This window comes from Nyctereutes procyonoides, unplaced genomic scaffold (assembly GCF_905146905.1).
Source record: "Nyctereutes procyonoides isolate TBG_1078 unplaced genomic scaffold, NYPRO_anot_genome, whole genome shotgun sequence".
NCBI lineage: Eukaryota > Metazoa > Chordata > Mammalia > Carnivora > Canidae > Nyctereutes > Nyctereutes procyonoides.
The window spans coordinates 49,026,566-49,054,071 of NW_026575052.1; the positions used below are offsets into that span (position 1 = coordinate 49,026,566).

The following is a 27,506-nucleotide window of genomic DNA, read 5'->3' on the forward strand; positions in this document are numbered from 1 at the left end:
GGGGCAGGCGGCCGGGCGGGTGGTGGTGGAGGCGCGGGGCCTGGTCCCGCCGGCACCATGGCCAAGACTGTGGCCTATTTCTACGACCCCGATGTGGGCAACTTCCACTACGGTGAGGAAAGGAGGTTGTAGGTGAGGGGTTTCGGGACGCGGAGGTTTCGAGGCGGGGGCTACAACTCCAACGACGGGAACTGACGAACTCTCTTCTCCCACCCCAGGGGCAGGGCACCCTATGAAGCCCCATCGCTTGGCATTGACCCACAGTCTGGTCCTGCACTACGGTCTCTATAAGAAAATGATCGTGAGTCTCGCCGTCGCTGCAGGGTATTAAGGGTGCGGGCGAGTTGTGCGGCCCTACGATATAGGTGGGCTGCCCTGAATGCACCAAGTGCGACCCACCCTTGGGGTGGGGGTTGGGGGTTGGGGAGGCTGGATATAAGGAGCCTAGAGCACCCGCCATATGCCCAGTGTTGTGGGTGGATCCACCGCCTTAAAGGGAGTTACTTTTTCAAACCTTAGGTTGGCCACTTTTGACCTCAGGTGGACCAACCTCTGGCCTGTGGTTAGGGTGGAATGGGGCTGGTTTGAAGACAGAGGTGTTTTTCTCCCTAGCGTCTTAGGATGTGGGCAGTGCTGTGGCTTCAGGAGAGAGGGGCTGGGTTACTTTATCTGGATGTGACGTGTTCCCACCGCAATTCTCACCCCTTCTCTGCCACCTCTCTCCACCTCCAAGGAGCTATAGCTCCAGGAGGGACTGCAGCCCTGTGTGCAAATGTGTGTATGGAAGAGAGCAGATGTTCTGGGAATTTCTTTGTCAACTTATCATACCCTCACAGGGTTATATTTAATTGCTACCCAGTCCTCCATCTCCCACATATGCACATGGGGACAGGCAATCCCCATTTATAGGAATTTATAGTTGTGATAGGCAATTATAACAGTTAAGCTCAGCCCTCATGCGTCACAAGGGGAATTAGTCAATAGTATGAATGAGTGTTGTCTACTGTTTGTGCTGAGGCACGGTCTAGCGAATTAATTATAGAAAAGACCAAGGTGATATAGTGCATGAATCTCTGAATCCCTTGAAATTGTTTGTTGATATGTTCCTGTGTATATATTATCCCGGGAGAGAAGCTTTTTGTTCTTGCCCAATTTCTAAAGAAGTATGTGAACCCCTCAAAAGGTAATAAATTTCTGGCTTCACACCTTGGCACCCTGGGGTTTTAATTAGTAGGTTGTCATATAACCCATATTATTTAACTCTAAAATTAAGAATTCAGAGAAGAGAGAGGATGGAATCAGAGCCAGGGGGAGGAGATGAGTATGGGGAAAAAAAAAATAGGAGATCCAAGGAACAGGGCAGGTGGATAAGGGCTCAAGGTTGAGAGGGTGGGAAAGGTTGGGCTGGAAGTAGGAAGGAGAAGGCAAGCCCATTCGTTTTTTGGATGCTTGATCGTAGTACCCCACCTGGCTAATCAGAGCCTCTCTTCTTCACTGACCTTTGCTTCATAGAATAACAAGAATTGGAGGGGTGAGGGGACTGCTGATGTGTGGTTTTTGGATAGTCCACAGGGCTGGGTTCAGTATGGGGAATCTCAGCCCGATGAATAGGACTGACTTTGCCTGGGTTCACCTTATGTTTCCATCCCGAGGTCTTCAAGCCATACCAGGCCTCCCAGCATGACATGTGCCGCTTTCATTCTGAGGACTACATCGACTTCTTGCAGAGAGTCAGCCCCACCAATATGCAAGGCTTCACCAAGAGCCTTAATGCCTTCAACGTGGGCGATGACTGGTGAGGGGAGAACTGGGATTTTTTAATGCCAGCATTTCAAGGAGAACACTTGAGTGAGGTCTTGTGACAGCAGTGGGAACATATGAATGGGGTCCTGTTTGTCAGTGAATCATCATTTTACTCATTTGGTTATTCAGCAAATGTTAGTCATTTGCTCTAGGCCAGGCCCAGTGCTAAGTGCTGGCAATGCAATGATACACAACAACAAAATTTTAATATTACAGTTGTGCTAAGTCCTGTGAAGGAGAGGTATCTGGCAGACTGTGAGAGTGTATACATGGGGGGGAATTACCCATCTTGGGAGTGGACTGGTCAGTAGAGGCTTCCTAGAGGAAGTAATGGAGATTAAGGTAAGATCTGAAGAAAGAGCAGGGTTAATTAGATGAAATGTGGTTGGGAGGATAGGAGGTGAGGTCAGGAATGTTGTGGGTATTAGGGACAACATGTGCTGAGGGTCTTTGAGAGGTTGGTGTGTCACTCGTTTGAGGAACAGAAAAAAGGTCATTCACTGAATGAAAATGAAAAGAAAAATTATCTGAATTGTGGCTAAAGAGATGGGCAGGGCCTGTAAAAAGTAAATAACCCTATTATGAATTAGGGCTCTTATCCCTAGAGTAGAGGGAAATTATCAAAGTGCTCTCAAAGCAAGAGAGTGATTTACATTGCGAGAGGTTTATACCGAGCTTTATCATACAAAGAAGGGTCAGAGTTAGGCCCTGTGAGGAAGGGAACAGATAACAAAGATAAGCGGTTATCCTGGCTTACATTCTCATGTATATTCATGAAGATGTAGTGATCATAACTGCTACCATTTATTTAATTTATTTTTAGCGTTTGTATTAGGAAACTTTCAAATATTTCTGAAAGAATAGCATAGTGAACTCCCATATATCCATCACCACCTGTAGCCCTTATGAGCCAATGGATAGTCTTACTTCATGTGCATCCCAGATTATTTTATTTTAGTTATTATTATTATTTTTTTTTTTTGGTTTGTTTTAGGAGAGAGAGTGTACAGGGATGGGGGCGGGGGAGGCAGAGGAAGAGGGACAGAGAGAATCTTAAGCAGGTTTCATGCCCAGTGCAGAGCCCTATGGGACATGGGTAGATGTGGGGCTTGATGCCAGGCTCGATCTCACAACCCTGAGATCATGACCTGAGCCAAAATCAAGAGTCAGGTGCTTAACCAACTGAGCCACCTAGATGTCCCTGCATCTCAGATTATTTTATTTTATTTTTTAAATATTTTATTTATTTATTCATGAGAGACACAGAGAGAGGCAGAGACATAGGCAGAAGGAGAAGCAGGCTCCATGCAGGTAACCCGATGTGTGACCTAATCCCAGGACTCCAGGATCACGCTCTGAGCCAAAGGCAGCTGCTCAACTGCTGAGCCACTCAGGTGTCCCCATCCCAGATTATTTTATTTTATTTTATTTTAGTTTAGTTTATTTATTTTATTTTATTTATTTTTTAAAGATTTTATTTATTCATGACAGACAGAGAGAGGCAGAGACACAGGCAGAGGGAGAAGCAGGCTCCATGCAGGGAGCCCAACGTGGGACTTGATTCCCCCGGGTCTCCAGGATCACGCCCTGGGCCGAAGGCAGTGCTAAACCACTGGGCCACCAGGGCTGCCCCCGGATTATTTTAAAGCAAATCTCAACTGATAAATTTTTTTAACTGGTGTCTATAAATGATACTCTTAAAAATACACATGCACACTGTCATTATCACACCTAAAAAATTAACAGTAATTCTTTAATATCATCATATAAATGCAATCAGTATTCAGATTTCTCCAACTGCCTCCTAATTTTTTCTTTTTTTCAGTTGATGCATTTAGGGTCTACACCAAGTCCATGCATTGTATTTGGTTGATAAGTCTCTTAAGACTTTTAATCTATAATGTTTCCTTCTCTACCTTGAATTTCTTTCTTTTCTTTTCTTTTCTTTTCTTTTCTTTTCTTTTCTTTTCTTTTCTTTTCTTTTTTTTTTTTAGATTTTGTTGATTTATTTGAGAGACAGAGTGAGTGAGTGAGTGAGAGAGAGAGAGCACAAGCACAAGTGGGAGTAGGGCAGAGAGAGAGGGAGGTACTGACTCTTTGCTGAGCAGGGAGCCCAGTGTGGGGCTCAATCCCAGGACCCTGGGATCATGACCTAAGCTGAAGGTGGATGGTTAACTGACTGAGCCACCCCGGTGGCTACCTTGAAGTTATTTCTTGAAGAAACCAGGCTATTGGTTCTGTAGAGTTTCCTACAACAGTTACTTTTTATTGAGTGCATACTCTGCTGTGCTGAGGTTTGCTGGTATCCACTTCATTCTCACACCTGTGAGAGCTGTAATAATCCTTTGCCTTAATTTAGGCATAAAGAAACCAAAATTTGAGGAGATTTAGGTAACTAACCTGAGTTAAAAAACTGATCAGTGGAAGTGGCAGGATTCAGATCCAGAGCCCTGGTTTTTAAACACTACACTTTTCCTGAAAGATGCTACTGATGGAAGCACTCTGACCTGCAAGGTAGAAGCCAGCTTCTTAGGCTAGCATTAAGTGCCTTCCCCAGCTTATTCCCACACCTCTGCTTGCACAGGATGCCTTCCTGGAATGCGCTTTGTTCCTCATTCAACCTCTCTAAGGCCTTCCTGGCCTTCATCCTATCTTGAAGCTTCACACCACTAAACCTTTCTTGACCACACCAGGCGCAGAGGTCTGCCCTGTACACACTGCTGTAGTCATCTGGTGTTTAGTCGTATGTTATCTTGGGAAATTTCTTGTTTTTTTGTTATTGCTGCTACTATTGTTTCTGAGCTCACTTTACAGGTATGGGAATGCAGAATCAGCCCTCAGGACCCAACTGGGGCTCTGTAACTATTCCCTGTGTAGTTAGGGAATACTACACTGGGCCCTTTGCACTATACTAGTTATGCTATCAAACTTAAGCTATAGTCATGCTTATCATTCTCATTTCAGATGACAATCAGGGATTTTCCCTTTTAATTAATTTCTGATTGTTTTCTAATTAATCTAATATAAAAAGCCCAAATATCCTGCAAGGCTTTTAATGGGGGGAAAAAAGCAGTCCCAGATCTGTGCCTCTCACCCAGAAATCCCACTCCCAGAGGCAGCCACTTTCAGCACCTTTAGCTAATTTTTCTGGTATATATCTTTGGATTTCAAAGCAATGATCTAATCTACTACTGGTACTGATAATCTATAATACTAAGTAATGCCTACTCCATGTCAGGTATTAAATGCTTCACAGCTATTAGGTCATTTGATCTCATCAATCTCTGTGAATCAGGGTATGTTATTGGCTCCTTTTCACAGATGAGGAGACCTAAGCACAGAAACTTTAAGTAACTTGCCCAATCTCATGATCATGGGTAGGTGTTAGAGGCTCAAGCTTGAACCTAGGTAGTCTGGCTCTAGAATCTGGGCTCTAAAATCATGCTACCTTATTATAATGTCTCATAATATGCTTGTATTGCTATTTTTTTACTTTTCAACTTCAAGCATTGTCTTTAAAGCTCTTAGTTTGGGAAATGAGCATTTAGGCTCCTCATACCATCTCCCCAACTTACCCTCCCCTTCCGGCTTCATGATATAGCTGTATTACAATTTTTTTTTTTGTATTACAATTTTTATTAAATAAGTATTGTATGTTTACATTGTTAAAATTTTGAAAGATTCATTTACTACCTAGGTAAATACTATACTGTGGCTTAATATTATTACTTGTACACTTTTTTTGTTTTTCCTGTACTTGGTAATTGCATTTTTTTCATTTGCTTAGTTTTCTAGGTATCAATCATTAGTTCTTTCCAGAACTTTTGAGAAACTATAAAATTCTCTACAGTTCTCTTTTTCACAGTCAAATGTGTCAGGTGCACTATTTTTTTTTTTTAACCTAAAAGTAAGGATCTTTTAAGCCTTTCCTTTTTCATAAGTCAAGTTTTTGAAGGTATAATTTGCATGCAGTAAAATTCACCCTTTTTAGTTCTGCAGTTCCAAGAGTTTTGACAGTATATATCAAAGTATAGATTATTTCCATTATCCCACAAAGGGCCCTTACACCCTTTTATAGTCCATGTCTTTTCTCCAGCTTAGCTCTGGGCAACTACTGATCTGAGGTCTGTCCCTACATTTTGCTTTTTCCAGAGTGTTATATAAATGGAGCTTTATAGTGTATAACCTTTTGTATCTGGCTTCAAGCGTCTCTTTTTTATAAAAAAGAAAATGGTAATACTTATAACTAATATTTATCAATGTGTAGAATACTAGGTATCACATACTATGTTAACTGTATTAACAGCTTTCTGTGGGTTATCATTATTACTATTTCAGTTATGTAGGAATGCAGCTTTTTCTTAAAAATATACGACTCTAAAGAATGTTTTTGAACATTGTGTTAAAATATGATACCCATAAAAGAATCTTTAAAGATAAAGTTTATGTTCCCTCTCAAATTATTTCCTTTTTGGCATGTGTACTTAAGTACCCAGAAGCTGCCTACTTTTCTCCCCAACCAGGATACAAACTCCCTGACAGAATTTAATGCTTTTTTACTTCTCATCCGATGCCTTACATAGGTCTTGGTACCTGGTCTGGATATCTGTTGAATAAATTTGCAGATAACTCAGGCATATAGGAGCTGGGGAGAAGTTTATTGAAGAATGGGGGTTAGAGGGGTTTGGGGTCAGGGGAGAGGTGTAGGAAGGGCCTAGAGAGAGGTAAAGGGCTCTGACTTACTTCTCTTTCCTGCAGCCCAGTGTTTCCCGGGCTCTTCGAGTTCTGTTCTCGTTACACAGGCGCATCTCTGCAAGGAGCAACCCAGCTGAACAACAAGGTGCCTGTGGCCCTGAGTCCTGTTCTCCCTTTCCTGTGGGCCCTTCCAACTCAAGGCCTTAACCCTGACCCTGAGCTTCCAGCTTTGGGGGTGGGCAAGTAGGACTATGAGCTCGGTGTTTGTTTTTCAGATCTGTGATATTGCCATTAACTGGGCTGGTGGTCTCCACCATGCCAAGAAGTTTGAGGTGAGTGAAGAGGTGATGGGGGAGACAATGAGTGCCCTAGCATAGGTGGTTGGGATGACATCAGGGGCAGCTGGGTAGAGGAATTGTTACTCTCTTCGTAAGACCACTGTCTCACCATAGGCCTCTGGCTTCTGCTATGTCAATGACATTGTGATTGGCATCTTGGAGCTGCTCAAGTAAGTAGCCTGGGAGGAGATGGAGGGATATGAGACCCATGGCCGAGGAGTTCTATTACACTATGCTGGCCCTGACCCTTTCCTCCACCCCTACACTAGCTTCTTCATAGTTTTTAGTGCTTTACTCAGACTACCTCTTCCCTGCTCTGCTGCAGACTCCCTGCTGCCCACTCACATTTCAGTCTTCTCTGCACATCCCTCTCCTGTCCCTGCCTCCAGGCAAGAGTCCCAGCGTTGCCTGTAGGGAACTGGTATTAGGTTTCAGGTGATTTGGGCTTAAGTAGACTATAATTCCAGATCTTGTTTTGGGAGGTGTGAATTGGGGGTGTTCTTGCTGGGGTTCCCTTCTACCTCAGACCCTGGCTTGGCTCTCATTCCAGGTACCACCCTCGGGTGCTCTACATTGATATTGACATCCACCATGGTGATGGAGTTCAGGAAGCGTTCTACCTCACTGACCGGGTCATGACAGTTTCTTTCCACAAATACGGAAACTACTTCTTTCCTGGCACAGGTATGGGAATAAGGATGATCATCCCCTTCACACCCTCAACTCTTTACCGTGATAGCCTCCTGCTCAGCCTTTAGGTCTTGGCTCAGGTGACTTCTCAGAGAAGTGTGTCCTCACCTCCACAGTTAGAGTAATCCCTCCTTCCCCATTACTACCCCATGTCACTGCTTGCTTCTCTCAGAGCACTCATTGCTGCTTGTATTTATTGCGGTGTTTTGTTTTGTTTACTGTCTTCTTTCATCATGCCCACCCCCCAAGAATATAAGCTTGGTGGGATTTCATTCATTTCATCCATTCTCTCTATTGCTATATCCCCAGTATCTACTGCACAGGTTGGGTCATGGTAGGCCCTCAAAGATTATTTGTTGAATGAATGTAAGCCACAAGAGAATAAATGTCTATAGGGAACATGTAGTGGAGGAACATAGATATAGTGAGAGGCCCTCAGTGTACAGATTGAAGTTAAGGCAGCTGTGTTGTGGGTACTTCCTGTGTATGGCTCCTACCCCCTCCTCCCACCTCCCTATAGGTGATATGTATGAAGTTGGAGCAGAGAGTGGCCGTTATTACTGTCTCAATGTGCCCTTGCGGGATGGCATTGATGACCAGAGTAAGTATTGAAGTCTTTTCCCTGCTTACTAGGCCCCTTCTTCCTCTCTTTAAATTAACCTCTTCTGCCTGGTATTGTCTACTGTTGGGCCAGGTGTCCTTAACGATGAATGGCCTTCAGAGGGACTATGAACCACCTCCCCCCCCCCCCCCCCCGGAAATTGTATGCAACATATTAGGTGTATGTGCATTTTTCTGGGAAAAGGGTCATTGGCTTTCATCAGTCACTCAGAATGCTCTGGGACCCCATCCAAAAGTTGAGAACCATTGATTTGGTTCTTTGGGTTGCCCCTTTCCCTGGGCTACATGCTCGCTCAACCCCTTTTTTCCTTTTGTTCCCTGTCTCCCCATCCCCTTGGGGTGCCAGGTGCCCACCTTTGGCCCTCTCCCAGGTTACAAGCACCTTTTCCAGCCAGTTATCAACCAGGTGGTGGACTTCTACCAACCCACGTGCATTGTGCTCCAGGTAATGCTCTAGGTGCCTCCTCAAGAGGGCTCTGCTTGGGCTTAGGGGAAGAGAGCAGGGAGGAGGATAGCCCTTGTGTTTATTGGGGAAGGGAAGTGAAGGACATCTGGGACATTCTGGTCAGTTATCCCCCTGCAGCTGCCTGAGGTTTTGCTTTTTTGCAGTGTGGAGCAGACTCTCTGGGCTGTGACCGTTTGGGCTGCTTCAACCTCAGCATTCGAGGACATGGGTGAGACTTGCCCTCCATCTCTGTCCCCAGGTTTTCAAAGTGGCTTTGGGCCTCAGTTCATGGAATAGGTAGGGGTAGTTGGTGAATGGGCCATAGGAAGAATAAGAGAGTCACTCTCAGGCAGAGAGACAGTGAGACATGGGAGAGCTGGTGTAGCTGAGGATGTGAAGTAAAAGCAGTCAGACAAGAACACATGTCAAACCATCTCTGCAAGCTGGAGGTGTGGTAAGGTTGGCCTAAGAAGTTGGCAGTGGTAAGATTGTGCAGAGCCGTTAGACCCTGGTGAGAATTCTGGATTGCATTTCAGATATGATGGGAAACTGCTGGAAGATGTTAAACAGGGAAGTGACATGATCCAATTCATGTTTTAAAGCTACTGCTCGGGGCATCCCTGGGTGGCTCAATGGTTTAGTGCCTGCCTTCAGCCCAGGTGTGATCCTGGGGTCCTGGGATCGAGTCCCACATTGGGCTCCCTGCATGGAGCCTGCTTCTCCCGCTGCCTGTGTCTTTGCCTCTCTCTCTTTCTCTCTCCCTGTGTCTCTCATGAATAAATAAATAAAATCTTTAAGAAAAATAATAAAGCTACTGCTCTGGTGAATGGAGGAAGGTTTAGAGTAGGGGTAGGGGACAGGAGTGAAAGTGAGAAGGCCAGTTAGGAAGCCCTTGGTGTTGTCCAGGCAGCAGATGTGGTACCTGGGCTTAGGTGGAGATGGCCAGTGAGAAGTAGGTGATTTGAGTTATATTTTAGAGGCTGGAGCTGACAGCACTTGCTGGTGCTTTGATGAGAATAGTTAGTTAACAAATGAGATGCCAGGATGGGTATTGAGCCAGAGAGAGGTGGGAAGGTCCTCTATATTTCAATTTTTACTGAGACACAACATACATATATATATATATATATATTTTTTTTTTTTTTTTCTTGCTCCACATGCAGGACTTTATTTGGACTGGGGCCGTCACAGGCCTACATACATATATTAAAGTACACATATCTCAAGGGTACAACTCAGTGAATTTCACTACCTAGATCAAGATACGGAATCTTTTCTAGTTCCCTTGTGCCCTTTCCAGGTAATACTTAGAGAGCTATACTTTGGCTTTTGATAACTTCCTCCAGCCATTCCTTTGGTTCCTTTTAACAGGGAATGTGTCGAATATGTCAAGAGCTTCAATATCCCTCTACTGGTGCTAGGTGGTGGCGGCTATACTGTCCGAAATGTTGCCCGCTGCTGGTGAGTATGCTTCCTGATTTTTCTGTTCTTTCTTGTCCAATGCGAGTTGGTGAGTTGCGGGCTCCCTGAGATGTGGCCGGATAGGCCCTTCAGTCCACTTGCTCAGGTAGCCCACTCTGCTGCTTTGTTTCAGGACATATGAAACATCACTGCTGGTAGAAGAGGCCATTAGTGAGGAGCTTCCCTATAGTGGTAAGGACCACTGCATGATACTGCCACAGTAGGAGGCATTCTCAGAAGACCCTGGAACGCCTGATTTGAAGACAGATGGGAATTAAATTTTTTTTTTTTTATTACAGATGGGAAATTTGACACTCTAGGAGCTCTGCAGACTAAATTCTTGAGTTCAGAGCAGGGAAAAGATTAGAGAGCCATTATGCAGGGGTTTGGGATGGGAAGGAAATAGATTGGGAAGTCTTGGGACCTCCCTGTCTCTGATATGCCTTCTTTTCTAATCTCCCTTTCCCTGCTTAGAATACTTCGAGTACTTTGCCCCGGACTTCACGCTCCATCCAGATGTCAGCACCCGCATCGAGAATCAGAACTCACGCCAGGTCAGCAGCTTGGAGAGGCTGAACACAAGGGTCGAGGAGAGGTCCAGGATGTGGGAAATTGGAGAAATCAGAAAGAAGTTCTCAGCTATCACTATCACTTTTATCAGCTAGGAGGCAGCCCAGGTTAAAGTAGAGGTGACTATGGCTGGGAGAAGAGACGGTTATCAGGTGGGGATGAGAACAAGGATGGTAAGGGTGAAATGCAGCTAGAAGGATAGATGCTCTGGGAATCATTCGCTCTCTTTTCCAAATTCCCAACCAGTATTTGGACCAGATCCGCCAGACAATCTTTGAAAACCTGAAGATGCTGAACCATGCACCCAGCGTCCAAATTCATGATGTGCCTGCAGACCTCCTGACTTATGACAGGACTGATGAAGCTGATGCAGAGGAGAGGGGTCCTGAAGAGAATTACAGCAGGTCTGGGGTGGCGACTTGAGGGCAGGGGTTTCCAGCAGGCTTGTCAGGGAAGTTATGGGGTAAAAAACAAATTGGAAGGCATGAGCTTAATTGTCTCCAGCTTACTTCCTTTAGTGTCGCTACTCTGGTCAGTTGTAATTCCCCACTCTTTGTGTATATGTGTGTCATAAATAAGTAACTTTTTTTTTTTTTTAATAAGTAACATTTATTGTCAGAATTTTAAACAGCACCAAAACATGGTAAGTTTGCATTCACATAATCCCAGACCAGTTCCACAAAGTAACCATTGTTGATAGTTTGATTTCTATCTTTTCAGATAGACTTTTCAGTAGATTATAATAGTATATTCAGCGTGCACATATGAACACAAATGTACATAAACACTCATTCTTAGAGTTTGTGCATCTTTTTTTTAAATTGCAAGTTGGATCATTTTGTACAGGTTGCTCTACAATTTACAACTTTTTTTTTTGGTAAACAGTATATCTTTCCATGTAATTATATAGATCTGCTTCATTATTTTATCTGCTGTATAATATTCCATTATATGCATTGTGTGGATATAGCATAATTTTAACCAAGTACCATTGATGGCATTTATAATATTTCCCATTCTTTCACCATTACAAAGAATGTGCCACTGAACCCCTTGCATGCATGCGTGTGTGTGTGTGTGTGTGTGTGTGTATCTTTGCATACTCGTTGGAGTAAGTTAGATTCCCAGAATTGTTGCTGCTTAGGTCAAAGATTGTGTGCACTAAAATTTTTTGTATCTGCTACCAAATTGCCTTCCAAAAAATCTTCCAAAAAATAGTTTATAATCCTTATAGCATTTTATTTGCTCCTTCCAGGTTCAGAGCTATACAGGTCACTGGTTGTATACTGCTCTCTAAGGCCCTTTGGTTTGTTTCCTTTGTTCATTTTTTCAGATGTAACAATTACACTATGGCTATTTTTTATTTTTATTTTTTTACATTTTTATCTTTCTGAGATACATACTAAAATATTTACAGATGCATTGAATAAGGGGAAAAAAGAGATTAGGATAGAGTTGTGTTTTTTTCATCCCAGAATTGGCTTTTCTGAAAAATGAAGGGAAAAGACAGCAGAACCCAGAAGTGGAGAAACAGATGCACTTAATGGAGAACAGATATCCTTATATGACTGAGGGCTAACCACAGCTGGACACTTGTACCTCCCACGCAGTGTTAGAGGTTTGAGCTGGCTCTGCTGCAGTCTGATGGCCTTCTCAGTCCCTTCCAGAATCTGCTTCTTTGTCTTAGAGATTCTACATCGCTCCTTTAGACCTGGGCTTTACAGACTTGGACTTTTGGGACCAGTCCACTCCTCTTCTCCATGAACACCCCCTTACTCCCACTCCTGGTTGATGAAGTATATGAATATCTGGCCTAAGGATTCCTTTTTAACGTTATCACCTCCTTGTCAACTTTTCCAGGTCTCTGAAGCTTGACTTCTAGAAATTGATTTTCTTAAAAACTTGTTTTAAGTTACTCTTTTAGGCAAAGTTAGGCTTTTTTGTCTCTGGTTCTAGGCTGGTATCTGGGCCTAGTGTCTGTATAATACTACTCCCTCTCAACAGCCAGCAGAAGCCTCAGGCCTCTTCCTGTCCTAAGCCCTCCCTCAGCCCTCCCTCACTGTCAGACCACCCACCAAGTTCCTGTTCTTTGACGCCTATAGCTCCAGCTTGCATATCACTTGCAGAGTACTAATAATAGGAGTTACTGACTTTGTGGGTTTGCTAAGCACCAAACTCAATACTAAATGCTTTATATTAAGACATGCCATCATGTCATCATTCTGGTATCATCAGACACCCCTGAGAGGTGGCTGTTAGCCTTAAATTACAAGAGGAGGAATCTAAGGCTCAGACAGGTTAAGTAACGTGCCACAGGTCCCACGGCTAGTTAAATATCAGGGCTGAGAGTTAAACCTGAGTCTGTGACTCCACACCTGCGCGCCTGATGCACTCAGAGGTAACTGAGACATTGCTTACCAGGCAGGGCCTTTCCTAACTTTGTTCCCCAACTTTTCTTTGTTGACTTTCTCCTGTCTTTCTCAGTTATTACCTGGGGTCGAGGTAATTCAGTTTTCAGTTATTCGTGTTCTGCCAAAGAAGAGTTTCCCAAAAAGAAAGAAAACAGTATCGAGTACTTACCAGTCCCTGTGCTGCTTTCACATCCCTCCACTCACTCCCCGGCTTACAACTCTTCTTTCCACTGCTCTTAGAACAAAACCCGATTCTCTGAGCATGGCTTTTAAAGACGTGCAGGTGCTTACTTACGTCCACGGTCTTATCTGTAACAACTCCCTTCCCTGCACACTGCTCCCTTGGTGCTCTTCCTCGAATACATCGGTCTCCCTCTGCCTGATAACTCTGTACTTGGTTTCCTTGTAGCTTGGAATGGGCTTCCTAAGATCTCTGCCTGGCCAGCCCCTTCTCAGACTTGAAGTCTTACCTTCCTAGAACAGCTGTCTCTAATAATTCTGCCTGCAATTTACATTTTCCTCTCTTCACTCTCAGTCACATCCCTTTATTTCATTGTGTCAGAGCACTTTCCACCATGGGAAATTATCTTTATTTATTTACTTTGTTGTCAGTCTTGTTTATCTGGTAAGTTTTTTGAGGATAGGCAGAAATTTTAGCCAACTTACTCTCTACCGCTGTGACTTATGATGGTGGCTAGCACAGAGTAATGTCTCCATCTATTGACTGCATGAATGAATGGGATGGATAGCCACCAGTATCTGCCAACAGGAGAGGAATGTTTCCTTGACAGAAGGGGCCTAAGAAGTGGCTCCAGAGAGGGTACCTGTGTCTTAGAGAATAGGACCCTGATTCTTCTCCCTTGCTTTGCAGGCCAGAGGCACCCAACGAGTTCTATGATGGAGACCATGACAACGATAAGGAAAGTGACGTGGAGATTTAAGAGCAGCTGGGCTTGCTGTGTCCCAAGGAACTCCTTTTTACTTCTTGTTTGGGCAGGAGGGAAAAGGTGTGGCACCTCCAGCCCTAGATGGTCACCTTCTGGGCTTTTACTGGTGCCAGAAAACGGTTTGGAGACCACATCTGGTTTTTGAACCAACTATCCCCTTTCCTCTTCTTTGCAAGGCCTGACGATGGTACTATCGGGGACTGGATGGGGACAAGGATGACTTCCTCTAGGACATCTTGGGCAATGGGCCCCAGAGGCCTGTCCCAGCCATTTTGGCCCCCTTACTCCTTCCCTGTTTCCCTCCAACCCAGAGACTTTTAGGGATGAAGGTATAGACAGGGCTGACATTGTCTCTGATTTTCTCCTTTCCTGGGTTCTCCTATTGCAGGCCTTGTTTCCAGTGAAGGTGAAGAGTGAGGGATTTTAGGGGGCTCTGGCTCCCTAACACCTTAACCCCAGATGATGGAAATTACGGTTTTGAGTCCGGGTAGGATGTGAAAATGTCCTGTTCTAACTTTTGGCTTTATGTCCATTTTACCACTGTTTTTATCCAATAAACCAAGTTGGTATTTTTTGTACCTTTTGCCTTCCTGGGATTATTATTAATTCTTGCTCGCTGACTATATATGAAGGAAAAAGGAAGGGGTCTGATGCTGTATATAATAAAAATCATAGTTAACATTCATTCACTTATGTTAGGCCCTGTGTACGCATTTCTACATGGATTATGTTACTCATATATAAGGAGTGAATAGAGTATTCTGGTTAAGAGACAAACCTGGGATTACTGGCTTAAGAGGGGGAGTAGAAGATGACTTCAGGTTTTGGAACCTGGGTGTTTGAAATGGTGTGATGCTAGTTGATGAAGATATACTGGGATATAACATGTCAAGTACTTAGCACAGTGCCAGACATAAGTAGTTGCTCATTATCTTAACTGTCTACATGACAATTGATGGTAGATACTATAGTAGCCACAAAAGTAGACCTTTCCATGGAGGAGTTATACAATCTAGTAAGGAGTGAGGTAAATGTTACAGTGGATGTAGATAATAGTATGCTAAAGAAGAAGAGTAAATGGATCACTCCTTCTATGCTTTGAACCTGTTTGTCAGTACACTATTTTAGAAAGTAAGTAGCTTTTGAACTGTTTTTGACAAATTTGAGTTTGAAATTTGGGCTGGACAGTTCTTTGCAACTTTCCACCAGGCAATTACAAAGTGGAACAGAAGAGATGAAGGACAGATTTATAAGCCAGCCACCGCTGGAGAGTCCCTATAATATCCCAGGTCCTAGACTGAGCACTGGGGTGTCAGAGATGATGAGCCACTAACTACCCTTCAGGAACATATATTTGAAATTTTTTTCCAGCTGTGAGTAAGATAATTCAGTCCATACTTTGAGGGTCTACTGGGTGCTCCATAACTTTTCACAGGAGGAACAGATGTACCTGGGAATCGATGAAATTACTGTGGGAGAAATCGAGCTGGTCAAGCAAATACTCTTGGAGAACACCTCTTTTCACTCAGGTTTGGTTTCTGTCAGTAGGAAATCCTGGTCAAACATAGGACTTCCAGGCTTACCCGGGTTTAAATTTTTTGCCATTTATGTCCTTGGGCAAGTCACTTTATGTCCTTGGGTAAGTCGCGTTAACTCTCAAAAGTCCAAATTTTCTCCCTGTGAAATGGCGAGATCACATGTCATCGATCACATGACAATGTGAGGCTTCAGTGAGGAAAAACAGGTAAGAGTTTTTTACTTAGTGCCGGGCTTAGACCAAGTGCATGGTAAATGGTAATTATTATTACTCTGTAGTCCCATATTAGCAATAACTGGTTTTTCAGATTAAAAAACACAACCAGAAAATGGCAGACCTGCTATTCAAAACTAGATAATGTAACTCCAGGGTTAGTTGAGCTCCAGTCTAACACTTGCTTGTCACATAGCTTTCAATAAATGACAGCTGTGGCTTTCAAATTTTTTCATATGCTTCACTGATATTATGCACATAAAAACTGTATTATCCTTGAAAGACTCGCACTGGATTTTCGTCCAAGATGACACTCTTTCTTGGCTTTTGGTTCAGATAATACCCTGGTCCGGGGTGTGAGAGGGTCTGGGCTTTACAGCCACGTGGGCACTGCACAGGAGCGGGGAGACCTGCGCCGCGCAGACCGCCAGGTGGCGCCATTCCCAGTTGAGGCCTCAGAGCCGCCTCGCCCACACACCACCCCCCAGCGTGGGTCCGAATGGTTAGGCCCGCCGGGCAGGTAGCTTGCTTCCGCGCCTTCCCTCCACCCCCTCCCTTCCCCCATTGGTAGGAGCTGCGGGTCCGGGCGGAAGTGGGGCAGGAGGGCGGGAGCGAGGCGTCGCCGTTGTATATTCATGAGGCGCGCGCAGCCCGGCATACTAATGAGGCGGGGCGCGGCGGCGGGCTGAGGAGCTGCAGGGCTGCGGCGGCGGCGGCGGCGGCGGCGGCGGCGGGTTGGGAGCTACCCGGCGGGAGCGGGGTAGGCGCGGGGTCATCTGGCAGCGCGGACCTGGACATGGAGCCGCTTGGCGGAGGCCAGGGTCCCGGCCGCGGGACCCGGGACAAGAAGAAAGGCCGGAGCCCGGACGAGCTGCCTGCGGCGGGCGGCGACGGCGGCAAATCCAAGAAATTTGTGAGTGTCCCTCCCACCCGGTTCCCTCAGGCTGGCCCCGTAACCGCCCTCCGGTCCGCAGAGACCCCCACAGTTGGCCCCAGGGCTGCACGCCCGTCTCCAGGGAGCCGCCCCCGCGCCTCTCTTCCTGGGTTTGCTAGGTCCCGGGCCCCACAGACCGACATCCTACCCCTCCGGGATCTCGGGGAGCCCCGAAGTCCCGCCCGGCTCTGGCTCCGGCAGCCTCGGGCTTCCTTCACCACCTCCGGGCCGCCCGCCTGGCCCGCACGCTCTGCCCTCCGCCCCCATAGCCCGGCGGGTCTTAGCCCCATCCTTTCCCTCTCAGCCCCACTTCCTTTCTTCTTCCTCTCTTACCCGCACACGCCTTCTCTACCTTGTCCTCCGTGCTTTTCTGAGTCCATTTTCCCTATTACCCTTATTTCCCCCACCCCCCTTTTTTGGTATCCTCTTATTTGCTTCTTCTAAAGGTCACTTCCTTCTCAAGATTGATCCCTTTCACCTGCTAACTTTCCTCTCTCCTAGCCCGGGCTCTGGGCCCTCAGCCCGGTGTCACCTGATAATCCTTCCCCTCTGGAATGTTACCTGACTTGGGCCCTGCCTTCCCTCCCTTGCCCGTTTGTCCTTGTGATTGCAGGAATGGGTTCCTGCCTAAGTCCTATGGTCATTGGGCATGACGTTAACTTGCTTCCTAGTATTCCTCTCTCCAGACAACCTGCCTCATTGCCCTGTTGCTTACGACTTTTCACGGGTTAGAACTTCTCATGATGTTGCCTCTCTTGACCTAGGATACTGATTTAAACCTCCCCGGGTAGGGAGGAAGTTAGGCTGCAAGTCCAAGAAGTTTCTGAGTAATTGAATTGCTTTTTATGTTTCCCGTGATAACCGTCTCAGCTCCTCTGCTACCTCCTGTGTGACAGGCTATTGACATTCTTTTTCTTTTTCTTCTTTTTCTTCTTCTTCTTCTTCTTCTCTTTCTTCTTCTTTTCTTTCTGACTTGTAGAAGAGTATAGCTTTTCTTCAGGTGCCAGTGACTTCCAATCCGAGTCTGAAGGAATACTGATAATTCGTGTAACACTATCATGTTTCCTTACCTTTGCCTGATCTAAATCTTTTTTACTCCTTTCTCCAGGGAGCTGTTTGCTTTTTACTGTAAAAGCTTTGAAAGATATGGGGCACCATCCAAGAGAGGGAAAGAGTCTTGGGTCTTTTTTTTTTTTTTTTTTTTTAGTTTTGGGTCTTAATAATCATTTTCTAGTTGTACATGTAGTTATTTATAATTTAGTCTTCTCTTCGAGGTAATTATGCCCCTACTCCAGTATCTCTTTCTACTAACCAAATGAATTCTGACTCTTTGCTCTTTCTCTTTTCTCTGATCCCCAACCTTTAGTATTCTGACCCAACTCCACAAATTTGGGGAGAAAAATGATAAAATGATGGAAATAAGAAAAATGTTGCTTTGGGACTTAGAGGACTGAGATGTGAAAAGTACTAAGCTGGATTAAAATAGTGACTCATCTCTTCCTACCTATTTCTAGCAAGGCAGGTGCTTCTGGACTGTCCTTTCCATTGACTTATGGGCTGTCAGTAACTGCCTGTTTTTTATCTGGTGAACATCTTTTTTTCCAGAAGTGTAAGGTTAATGGTAGTGATGACTCTCCCCCTGTGGTGACTGAAGCAGCATTTCCTTATGTTTCTTTAGGATAGGAATTGACCCTCTAGTTAGGGAGCTTTCCTTCTAAGATTTAAGTTCTAGGGCCCGTGTTCCTCTTTTATTTCTGTATATATATCTGTTATTTTTATTTTGCTGTTGTTTCCATGGGTACTTTTTGACCTTCCTAACTTGAATTTCAGCTATTCCTGCTGATGTATAGTGAACTCTGTGACTTTTTTAAGTGTTTTTCAAGTCCTTAAATAGAATTTTTTGTTTTTATTTAACACTTGTGTATTTCACAAGTGAAATGGGGGGGGGGAATCAAAGTGCATGGTGCTGAAAGTAGATATGTGAGGTAACTCAATTTATTTTCACCTGTGTTTTGGAATGTCCATGGAGTCTGTATATGCCCAGTGGATTTGGCTCAGTTCTTAGTATTTGCTTTACAGAGGGTGGAGCCAAACCAAGTTCTCTTTTTCTTTCTGAGGTGTTGGTTTTAACTCTTAACCTGCGGAATCGTTTTAAAAAACAAAACACAAAGCCTTAGCACTGTAGCAGGGGTAGTGGAGATTAATTGGATTCAGAGCTAGGGAACTGGAAAGTTTCCAGAAAAGAAGTGCTACTTAACCCCTTTCTTGCCAACTGTAACTCACCTCAAGGCATTGGAATATTCTCTTTCTCATTGTTCTTTTTATGAGAACTCTGTGGCGGTGAGAGACTAGGAGAAGTACTGCAATCCACTTCTCTTTGTGTCTGTGTATGTATATGTGGGTGGAGGGGAAGAGATTACTGGTGTGCTTTTGTTACCCGTGGTTTAGTTTTTTGAATAATAGGCTAAAAGCAAAATCAAAGCTGTTTTGCCTATTACCACCTTTGCTAGAGTGTGTGTCCTCTAGAATTAAGAACGTACTTTATAAAACTGCACTGATTTGGACCTTGTGTGCCTGAAGGTTGTTTGCTTCTGAGGAATTTCTTAACACTTCTTAACACTTCAGCAGCGACGTACCTTTCCAAGCTTATGCAGGTTCTAAGTATAGATTAACTGAATGGAACGCAGAGCTTACATATTGTTGAAGATACGCTCCTACTCTCTGACACGCTCTTACTCTCTGACACGCTCTTACTCTCTGACACGTCTTGGGTGGAAAGCACATGGAGTCGAAGTTTAAACAGTGGTTGGGAATCACCTTTTAAAAACATTTGGTTGCTAGAGATGTTGATACGTGACTCAAGCCAGGCTGCCTGGTATTCCCCCTTGGTTTTTCAGAAGTCTTTCTCCTCCTGGGCCAGAAGCATATTCCTTCTCCAGTATTATTGCCCTTCCTTTCAGAGATCCTTAGGGTGAAGGAAAATAAAAATTCAAAACGAACAGAATGTTTTCTGATTTCTCAGCAACGATGAATCCGGGTGTCAAATAGACTGCTGGCTCAAACATGTGTAAAGGTAGTAATTACAACGAGGGTGTTTAGGAGGCTGCAGAGTATTCCTGTATTTTATAAATTACATGTCTTACACAATCAAGAAGTTGATGCAGTCTAAGAAAGTATTGCTTCCTGATTCAGCTAGGGGCATAACTATAAAATATGAGTTTTAGTTTGGGATTAGAGAGAATAGAGGATAACATAATTTTTAAAATCTTGTTTAATTTTGGATGTCTATATTGAATTTCCACCAAGTGGTGGTTTCATGCCTTTCTGAAAAAAGCAGAGTGATAGTGAAAATACAAATGTTTGGTTGTAGACCCTTGTCTATCCAAAAAGAGAGAATGTCAGGCAGAATTCTAAACAGATATTAGGGGAACAGATATTAGGGGAACTAGAGAATATGAAGTTGTTCTTGCAGTTATCTGCTTCTCTCCTCTTAAAGAAGATATTAACGTTGACCCAAAGTGTTCCAGAAAACCAAGGAGTATACGGAGAGCTTTATACAAGTCATATGATTTTTTTTTTTTTTTCTGAACAGTGATAAACACAGGGATTACTTAGTTTGGAAAGAGAGAGGGGAGCCTACAGGAAATGTTTTTGAGGTGACAGAGTGGTAACTTAAAAATTGTTGCCTTTTTTCCTGCCTTGTCTTTAAAGCACAAGGATCCACTTCATCATGTTACATTTACTTGTCTCAAAGGAAATCCTCCCTCTCAAGAGGTCAAAATGAGGGAATGCCTCAGAATTAAAATCTCTACCTTGGGAGAGTTGGTAAACATTGGGATACTTTTTAAAAAATAATTTTTTTTAAAGATTTTATTTATTCATGAGAGACACAGAGAGAGAAAGGGGTGCAGCGACATAGGCAGAGAGAGAGGCAGGCTCCATGCAGGGAGCCCGATGTGGGACTGTAGATCCTGGGACCCCAGGATCATGCCCTGAGCCGAAGGCAGATACTCAGCCACTGAGCCGCCCAGACTTCCCTACATTAGGATACGTTTAAAAAAAGAACTGAAAATTTTATGACTTGGGAATTATGTTTATTATAAAACCTAAGAAAATAGTATTAAGTGAGAAGTTCGTTGCTGGGCATATAGGTCAGAATAATTTTATTTCCTATATGATAGAATAACGTTTTGTTTTTCCATGGGACCTTCTGTTATTTTATAAATGGATTGCCAAGTTATTCTTGGAGAGTGTTATATTTTTTTTTTGAGTGTTTTCAGTGAAATATAATGGAGGTTTAAAATTTAAGGTTATTCTGCATATGATTGAGACGAACAAGTTAAAATCATGTTTATTAATAAGAAATAGTAGGTATTATTGGGGGTGCCTGGGTGGCTCAGAGGGTTAAGCATCTACCTTTCTCCCAGGTCATGATTCCAGTCCTGGGATTGAGCCCAGCATTGGGCTCCATGCTCAGTGGGGTGCCTGCTTCTCCCTCTTTCTTTGTCACCCCCCTTCCTCACTGGTGCTCTCTCTGGCTGTCTCTCTCTCTTTTTCAAATAAGTAAAATCTTAAAAAAAAAAATAGTAGGTATTATAGATAGAAAAAAAGTCTTGTATATGCAGGTAGTGTTTTCTCCCATTTTATGTCTCAGTTGAAGTCATTCATGACTACAGAAAGCATTTCTATTTGAAGTAAGCCATGTATTACTAGCCTGTTTTTCTTCATTATGTTGAATCGCCTATTCTCATTCACTTTAGTTTGAAAGCAGTAGGGAAAAAATTCACCTCTTACTAATGAGTAAGGTAACATTGGGTGTTTGCCCCTAGTGGGGTTAGAGGAGACAAAGCCATCCCTCTCCCCTTGCCCAGCTACTATCATCCCCTCCGTATTTTTTTTTTTTTATAATAGACAGAGAGAGAGAGAGAGAGAGAGAGAGAGGCAGAGACACAGGCAGAGGGAGAAGCAGGCTCCATGCACCGGGAGCCCAACGTGGGATTCGATCCCGGGTCTCCAGGATCGCGCCCCGGGCCAAAGGCAGGCGCCAAACCGCTGCGCCACCCAGGGATCCCCCATATTTGTTTTTATTCCCTTTCTGCTTCTCTGAGGGCTGGTCCTAGTCCCATATGCAGCTAGGCCTTTGAGGAATCAGGAATGGTAAAAGTTGTTGATACTAAAATTTCTTAAAGCTTCAAAGCTAAAATTGAAAATCAAAGAATGTTTAAACACTGGTAACGTATTTTACCTTATTTTCCTCTTTCTTTCTTTCGCAAACATTTTATTAGAGGAGCCCTTTTTAATAAAGTAAAAGGATTGCTGAAGGAAAAGAGAATTGTTAGGACCAGTATTTTTATGAAATTCACCGCTGATTACAGGATAATTGGGTGTATCGTTGTTCTTTCAGCTTTGAGATTCTTACTTCCATTCATTATTAAAGCTTGCTATGAATGGTAGCCTTAAAATTTTAGTGTTGGAAGGGACTTTAAATGTCATCAAGCCCATACACCCACTCAGAGCAGCAATCTCTTCTTACATTTGGAGTTTGGAAACATGAAGGGGCTATGGGGTGGATATTTGATAAGTGAATGAAGGAGGAGAAGCAGAAATTTTGGATTCTACATTTCTTTTAGTAAATTTCAGGATCTTGGAATAGCTAGAGTAGTAGAAAGATTATATAAAAGTAATGGATACACTTGAAGCTATGTGACTGAGACAGAAAAGATTGAAGAAACTGGCTCTGTGTTGCTTGGCTCACTAACAATCATGGAATTTCAATTTGTCTTATAATATTTGCTTAAATTGTTTTCCTCAGAGAAGGGGGATGGAACAGATAAGGGGACACAAAATAAATTATATATAACAGAACTGAATTAAGAGGAACACATGGCATTCTTATGTGGAAGCATTCTTTTTTGGGGGGGCGGGATCAGCAGTGCGGAGAGAGAGAGAACCTCAAGCAGGCTCCATACCCAGCACTAGCCCAACATGGGGCTCGATTTCACAACCCTGTGATCATGACCAAAATCAGGAGTTGGAGGCTTAACCAACTGCTGAGCCACCCAGGTACCCCTGTAGAAGTGTTCTTATATGGAAGATAGGAAATTCTGTCCTTGGTGGTGATTATAAGTGGTCCTTAGTTGGTAGTGGCTTTGGCATTTTGTAAAGGTAGCAGATAAAGGTGGAGTGTATGGTGTCCTGGATTATTTTATTTTTCTGAATTTCTGGTTCTGTGATTTGTTCCCTATTTTAGAAATACTGCTGTGTGAAAGCATAGAATTTGCATTTTAAGATTTAACATACTTTAAGAATCCAACAGAGGATGATTTATAAACTGTCTCTGATCCTAAAGGTCATAGAAAACCAAGAAGTATGTCTTGATATTGGGCTTACATCTCAGATAAAACTGCCTCTTTTTTGGTGGGGGGAGGGTAGGCTTATGTTCAACTTTCTAAAAAATTGTTAAACTGTTTTCCAAAGTGACTGAACCATTTTACATTTCCACAAGCAATATATGAGTTCCATTTCCTTGCTAACTCTTACTATGATGAACCTTAAATTTCTAGTGAGTATGTAGTGGTGTTTTAGTGTGGCTTTAATTTACATTTGTGTGATGATGTTGAGCATCTTTTATGGTGCTTATTTGCTATCTGTATATCTTTGCCAAAGTGTCTGTTCAAAATTTTTGCCCATTTAAAATTTTTCACTGGGCAGTCCGGGTGGCTCAGCAGTTTAGCACTGCCTTCAGCCCAGGGCGTGATCCTGGAGACCTGGGATCCAGTCCCATGTTAGGCTCCCTGCGTGGAGCCTGCTTCTCCCTCTGCCTAGGTCTCTGCCTCTCTCTGTGTGTCTCTCATGAATAAATAAATAAAATCTTAAAAAAAAATGTTTCATTATGCTCTAAATGCAGCATATCCTTTGTTGGATATGTTTTGCAAGTATTTTCTTTGTTCTATGAATAGCCTTTACATTTTTTTTTAACATTGGTATGAAGAACAGAAGTGTTCAATTTTGATGAAGTCTAATTTTTTTTTGTGTGTCATATTTCAAAAATCTGTGCAAAAATCACAGCCCCTAAGATTTTCTCCTTTTGTTTTCTTCTAAAAGTTTTATAGATGAAGCTCTTAAGTTCTGCACTTTCCTACTGTGGATATGTTAGGTATATTCCACTCATGCTTCTTGGGGTGTAAATTTTTACCTATAGGCAAAAAACATTTCTGAAACTCAGGATTGGGGAACCTTTGAGATTCCATTTTTCCTGGAGGCATTTCCATCTTAATATGTGATGTTAGAAACCTTTTGTTCTCCTGTACTCTGTGTGCTACTGTATAATGCCAATCTTCCTATCTATAAATATTAATGTATGTTCAGTATCTTGATAGATAGGAAGATGAATTCCATACCAGACTGGAAGGACAGGGAGTAGTAATAACAGTACCAGTAATAAGAGCATTTTTTTGTTGAGTACTTATTACAGGCCTAGCACTGTGCTAAAGAGCTTTAGATTCATTATCTCATTAATCTCTACCTCAGTCTTATAAAATAGGTTCTATTGTTATTCTCATTTTATAGGTAATTCAACTGAGACTCAGTGAGATCAAATAACTTGCTTTAGCTTGTAGAACTGAGATTCAAACTGAGATCTAGCTTTTTTTTTTTTTTTTTTTAAATCTTATTCCCTACATTGTACTGACATTTTACAAGTGTGCAGTCTTTGCACCTGCAGTATGAAAGAGTATTCACTGCTAGGAATTTCACAGAAAATTTTGATGTCATCTCTTCAGTCTCTTGATGACTGTAGCCAATTAAAACTGGGCTCTCCTTCAGTTCATTTGGTGGGAAAGAAGTATTGGGTTTAAATGGACAAAGTGCAGTGGTTAAATGGCTAACTGCTTTTTGCATTTAGTAATGTAGACTTTGAAATCATTGCAAGAATTATATAATTAAACCTTTCTTAGGCATGAAGAGATAGCTGTTTCAGTGCATCAAAACCAATCTTTCTTCTGGCTCATGAGTTATTAAGTTGCCAATAACTATTTTTAAAAATGCAACCTTCTTTATAGATGAAACACCTCTAACAGCATCGCCTGTCAGTTGTTTTAGTTGTTTAAATTGATGAGAGCAGAGGTTGTGGTGACAAATGGGAGGGAAAGGGCTGTTGCTAGACCACCTCTAAGAGTTAATCTTTTCTGTATTTTAGGATTGGCCTATTTATCCTTAAAATCCTCTTTTTGTGGCCCTAAACTTGACTTTAAGGATTGTGAATGGTGAATAACTTCAGGGTCTTTTCTGAGTCTGGGGCCTACTGATGTTTGTTCTTTAGACCTGGCAGTTATTTCCTTGTGGTTAATTATTAAGACATTGTCTCAGAGATCCAGGTACCCGGAACTAGGATTTTCTGTATGACTGGTGGAAAAGAGTAGAGAAGGGAGTTTCTCTTGTTTGTCTGAATCCACATGGATCTATCCTAGATCCAAAAGGCTAAAGATGAAGTCATGTGGTTGTCCTCTATCAGGTTCAGTCCTTGCTTTTTAATAGATTGTCATCTCAGTCATATAAATAGGAGAATGGGTAGGAAAAGTTCAATGGCTGTGCACACAGAATTTAAAAGCTGTAGAATTTTCAGAGACGTGAAGGAATTAAGTAGAAAGAGTACTGGACTGTGGTTCAGAAGAAATAGGTTTCAGAATCTTTGAATGCCAAATATTATTTCATTCAAACTGTTTATTTTACACATTAAGGCATGCGGGCTTAGGGAAGTGATCTGTCCACATTTATGGCTACACCTAGGACTAGACCCTTTATCTTCCACTGAAGTATTCTTTCCAAATATTGCTGTTTAGTCAGACTGTGCTACTAATTAACCATTTGAACTCTGGGCAAGTCATTCCACTTTTCTTGGTCTTTTTTTAGTAATATTAGTGACTCAACATGAATGATTTCAAAGGTTTGTCCTTATGTCCCCAATTCTTTAAATGACCCAGGATATAATTGTGGACAGTTTTAGTTAACTTCATAGATGTGTCAGGCCTTGGAGGGAAATACAAGGATTGGTATTTGGTAGAGAAGGTATTTCACAGTGTGGAGAGCAGTGTGAACAGAGGCTCAGAGACAAGAATGTGTAGCTGTGGTAAAGAAAATGGCTCACTTATAGCAGTCAAGAGGGTTTATATGGGAGAGCGATCATTTAAAAAAGCTGAAGCCAGGGGATCCCTGGGTGGCTCAGCGGTTTAACGCCTGCCTGTGGCCCAGGGTGTGATCCTTGGGTCCCAGGATTGAGTCCTGCATCGGGCTCCCTGCGGGGAGCCTGCATCTCCCTCGCCTCTGCCTCTCTCTCTCTCTCTCTCTCTGAGTCTCTCATGAATAAATGAACAAAATCTCTAAGAAAAAAAAATAGTTATAAAAATAAAAAAGGTGAAGCCAGTTCATAGGAATTATCTTATTCCTGTTAAGGGCTTTTAGGTTCTCTTTCTGAGAAACATGGAAACAGCAGGACTGAAAATTAGTGTTTTGTAGCACATCATGATGCACATTGGTGCAATTTTTTTGTCATGTGAATGTGTGATTTGGACAATAAATCAGCCTGTCCAAGAACAGAATAGATAAGTGTTAACATTCCAGTGGAATATTTTTTGCTACCTAGATGGAGTTTAGATAGTTAAGTTTGTTTGATTTACAATCCTTATCAGTTTTAACACACCCATTTTTCAGACCTTGAGTGATAAATCTAGATTTTAAAAATTATAATTCTCAGCTGGATCTCAAAGCTGTATAGCCAAATTGTGGGTTCAGGTGGGAAATCCCATTGTGGGAACAATCAGAACTTATTTTTGGGCCCTATTATTTTTTCTTAAGGGTTTCCTAGGGTTTGATTGCCTGCTTATTTGAGATGTTCTTTAGTCTTGTGAATGAAAAACAGAAAACAAAAAAAACTCCCCAAAAACCTGTGTGTGTGTGTGTGTGTGTGTGTGTGTGTGTGTGTGTGTATCGTAGAGAAAAAGGGAGATAACTTTTTTTTTTGGGGGGGGGGATCTTATTTCACATCTTGCTTATGAGGTGCCTAAGCCCATTGGTGGTGTTTTGCTTACAATTGGTGATATCTTTTTATGTATTTTAGTTTTAATGTTAGTCTTGGGAATCTTGAGATGATTTTGAAGGTTCTCCATTTCTGTGGTCTCATGTAGGAGATTGGCAGTTTCAAAAACATTAGTCCTCTCACCAAGGTGGAGAGAACCACTAATGTTAACTATATCCGATCAAAAGAACTCTGTTGAGAAAAGTTTATTATTCTTTAGAGATAGTATCTTCTAGTTTTGTGTTTAATGAAGGAACATATCTATAAGATTAAAAATCTCTGCATTATTTTACATAGTTGAGGGTTACCAACTTACCTCATTATGAATGAAAAAAGTATTTGATTCATTGCTGTAGGAATTGTTAACATACATTTAAAGTGAACACTTGGTAAGTCCCCATATTATTTTAATCTATTTGTGTCATAGTCTTTCAAGGCTCTAGAAAGGCTTACATAGACTGTTAAATAAAGGAGATAAGGATGAGTCTTCAACTATCAGGATATGTCTAGGTCTCCATAGAAAGTACTAGTGACCTTTTTTTCCCCCTTCTTAAACTCTTATATTCCTACCCATAGTTATTCTTCAGTTTTTTCATTTGGTCATAGAAGCAAAGTAGATTGAGACTGTTCTTTTTTTTTTTTTTATTGAGACTGTTCTAAAATTATTTCATCATATTTGGACGCATGGGACCTACAGAGATATTTTTAGTTTTGTTAGTTTTTGTGAACGATGTGTATCAGACTCCCCAAGCATAAATTCTAGTGACTT

General features: G+C 42.6%; 2 protein-coding genes across 4 annotated transcripts in view; both read left to right on the forward strand.

Annotated features, from left to right (window-relative positions):
• Positions 1-13: 13 nt before the first annotated feature.
• HDAC3 (histone deacetylase 3) lies at positions 14-14,580 on the forward strand. The gene is made up of 15 exons (XM_055332540.1): positions 14-112; positions 219-301; positions 1,653-1,795; positions 6,562-6,643; positions 6,774-6,830; positions 6,951-7,006; positions 7,387-7,520; positions 8,047-8,127; positions 8,519-8,592; positions 8,757-8,821; positions 9,964-10,053; positions 10,187-10,245; positions 10,528-10,607; positions 10,870-11,027; positions 13,906-14,580. The coding sequence occupies exons 1-15, from the start codon at positions 58-60 to the stop codon at positions 13,973-13,975; spliced, it is 1,287 nt and encodes a 428-aa protein (XP_055188515.1). The 5' UTR covers positions 14-57; the 3' UTR covers positions 13,976-14,580.
• Positions 14,581-16,459: 1,879 nt separating this feature from the next.
• Positions 16,460-27,506, forward strand: part of DIAPH1 (diaphanous related formin 1) — a 95,362-nt gene continuing 84,315 nt past the window's right edge. For all 3 annotated transcript variants that reach the window (XM_055331801.1, XM_055331802.1, XM_055331803.1), the window contains exon 1: positions 16,460-16,644. In XM_055331801.1, coding sequence (XP_055187776.1) covers positions 16,528-16,644 — 117 coding nt within the window. In that variant the 5' untranslated portion in view covers positions 16,460-16,527. The remainder of the gene's footprint in view (positions 16,645-27,506) is intronic.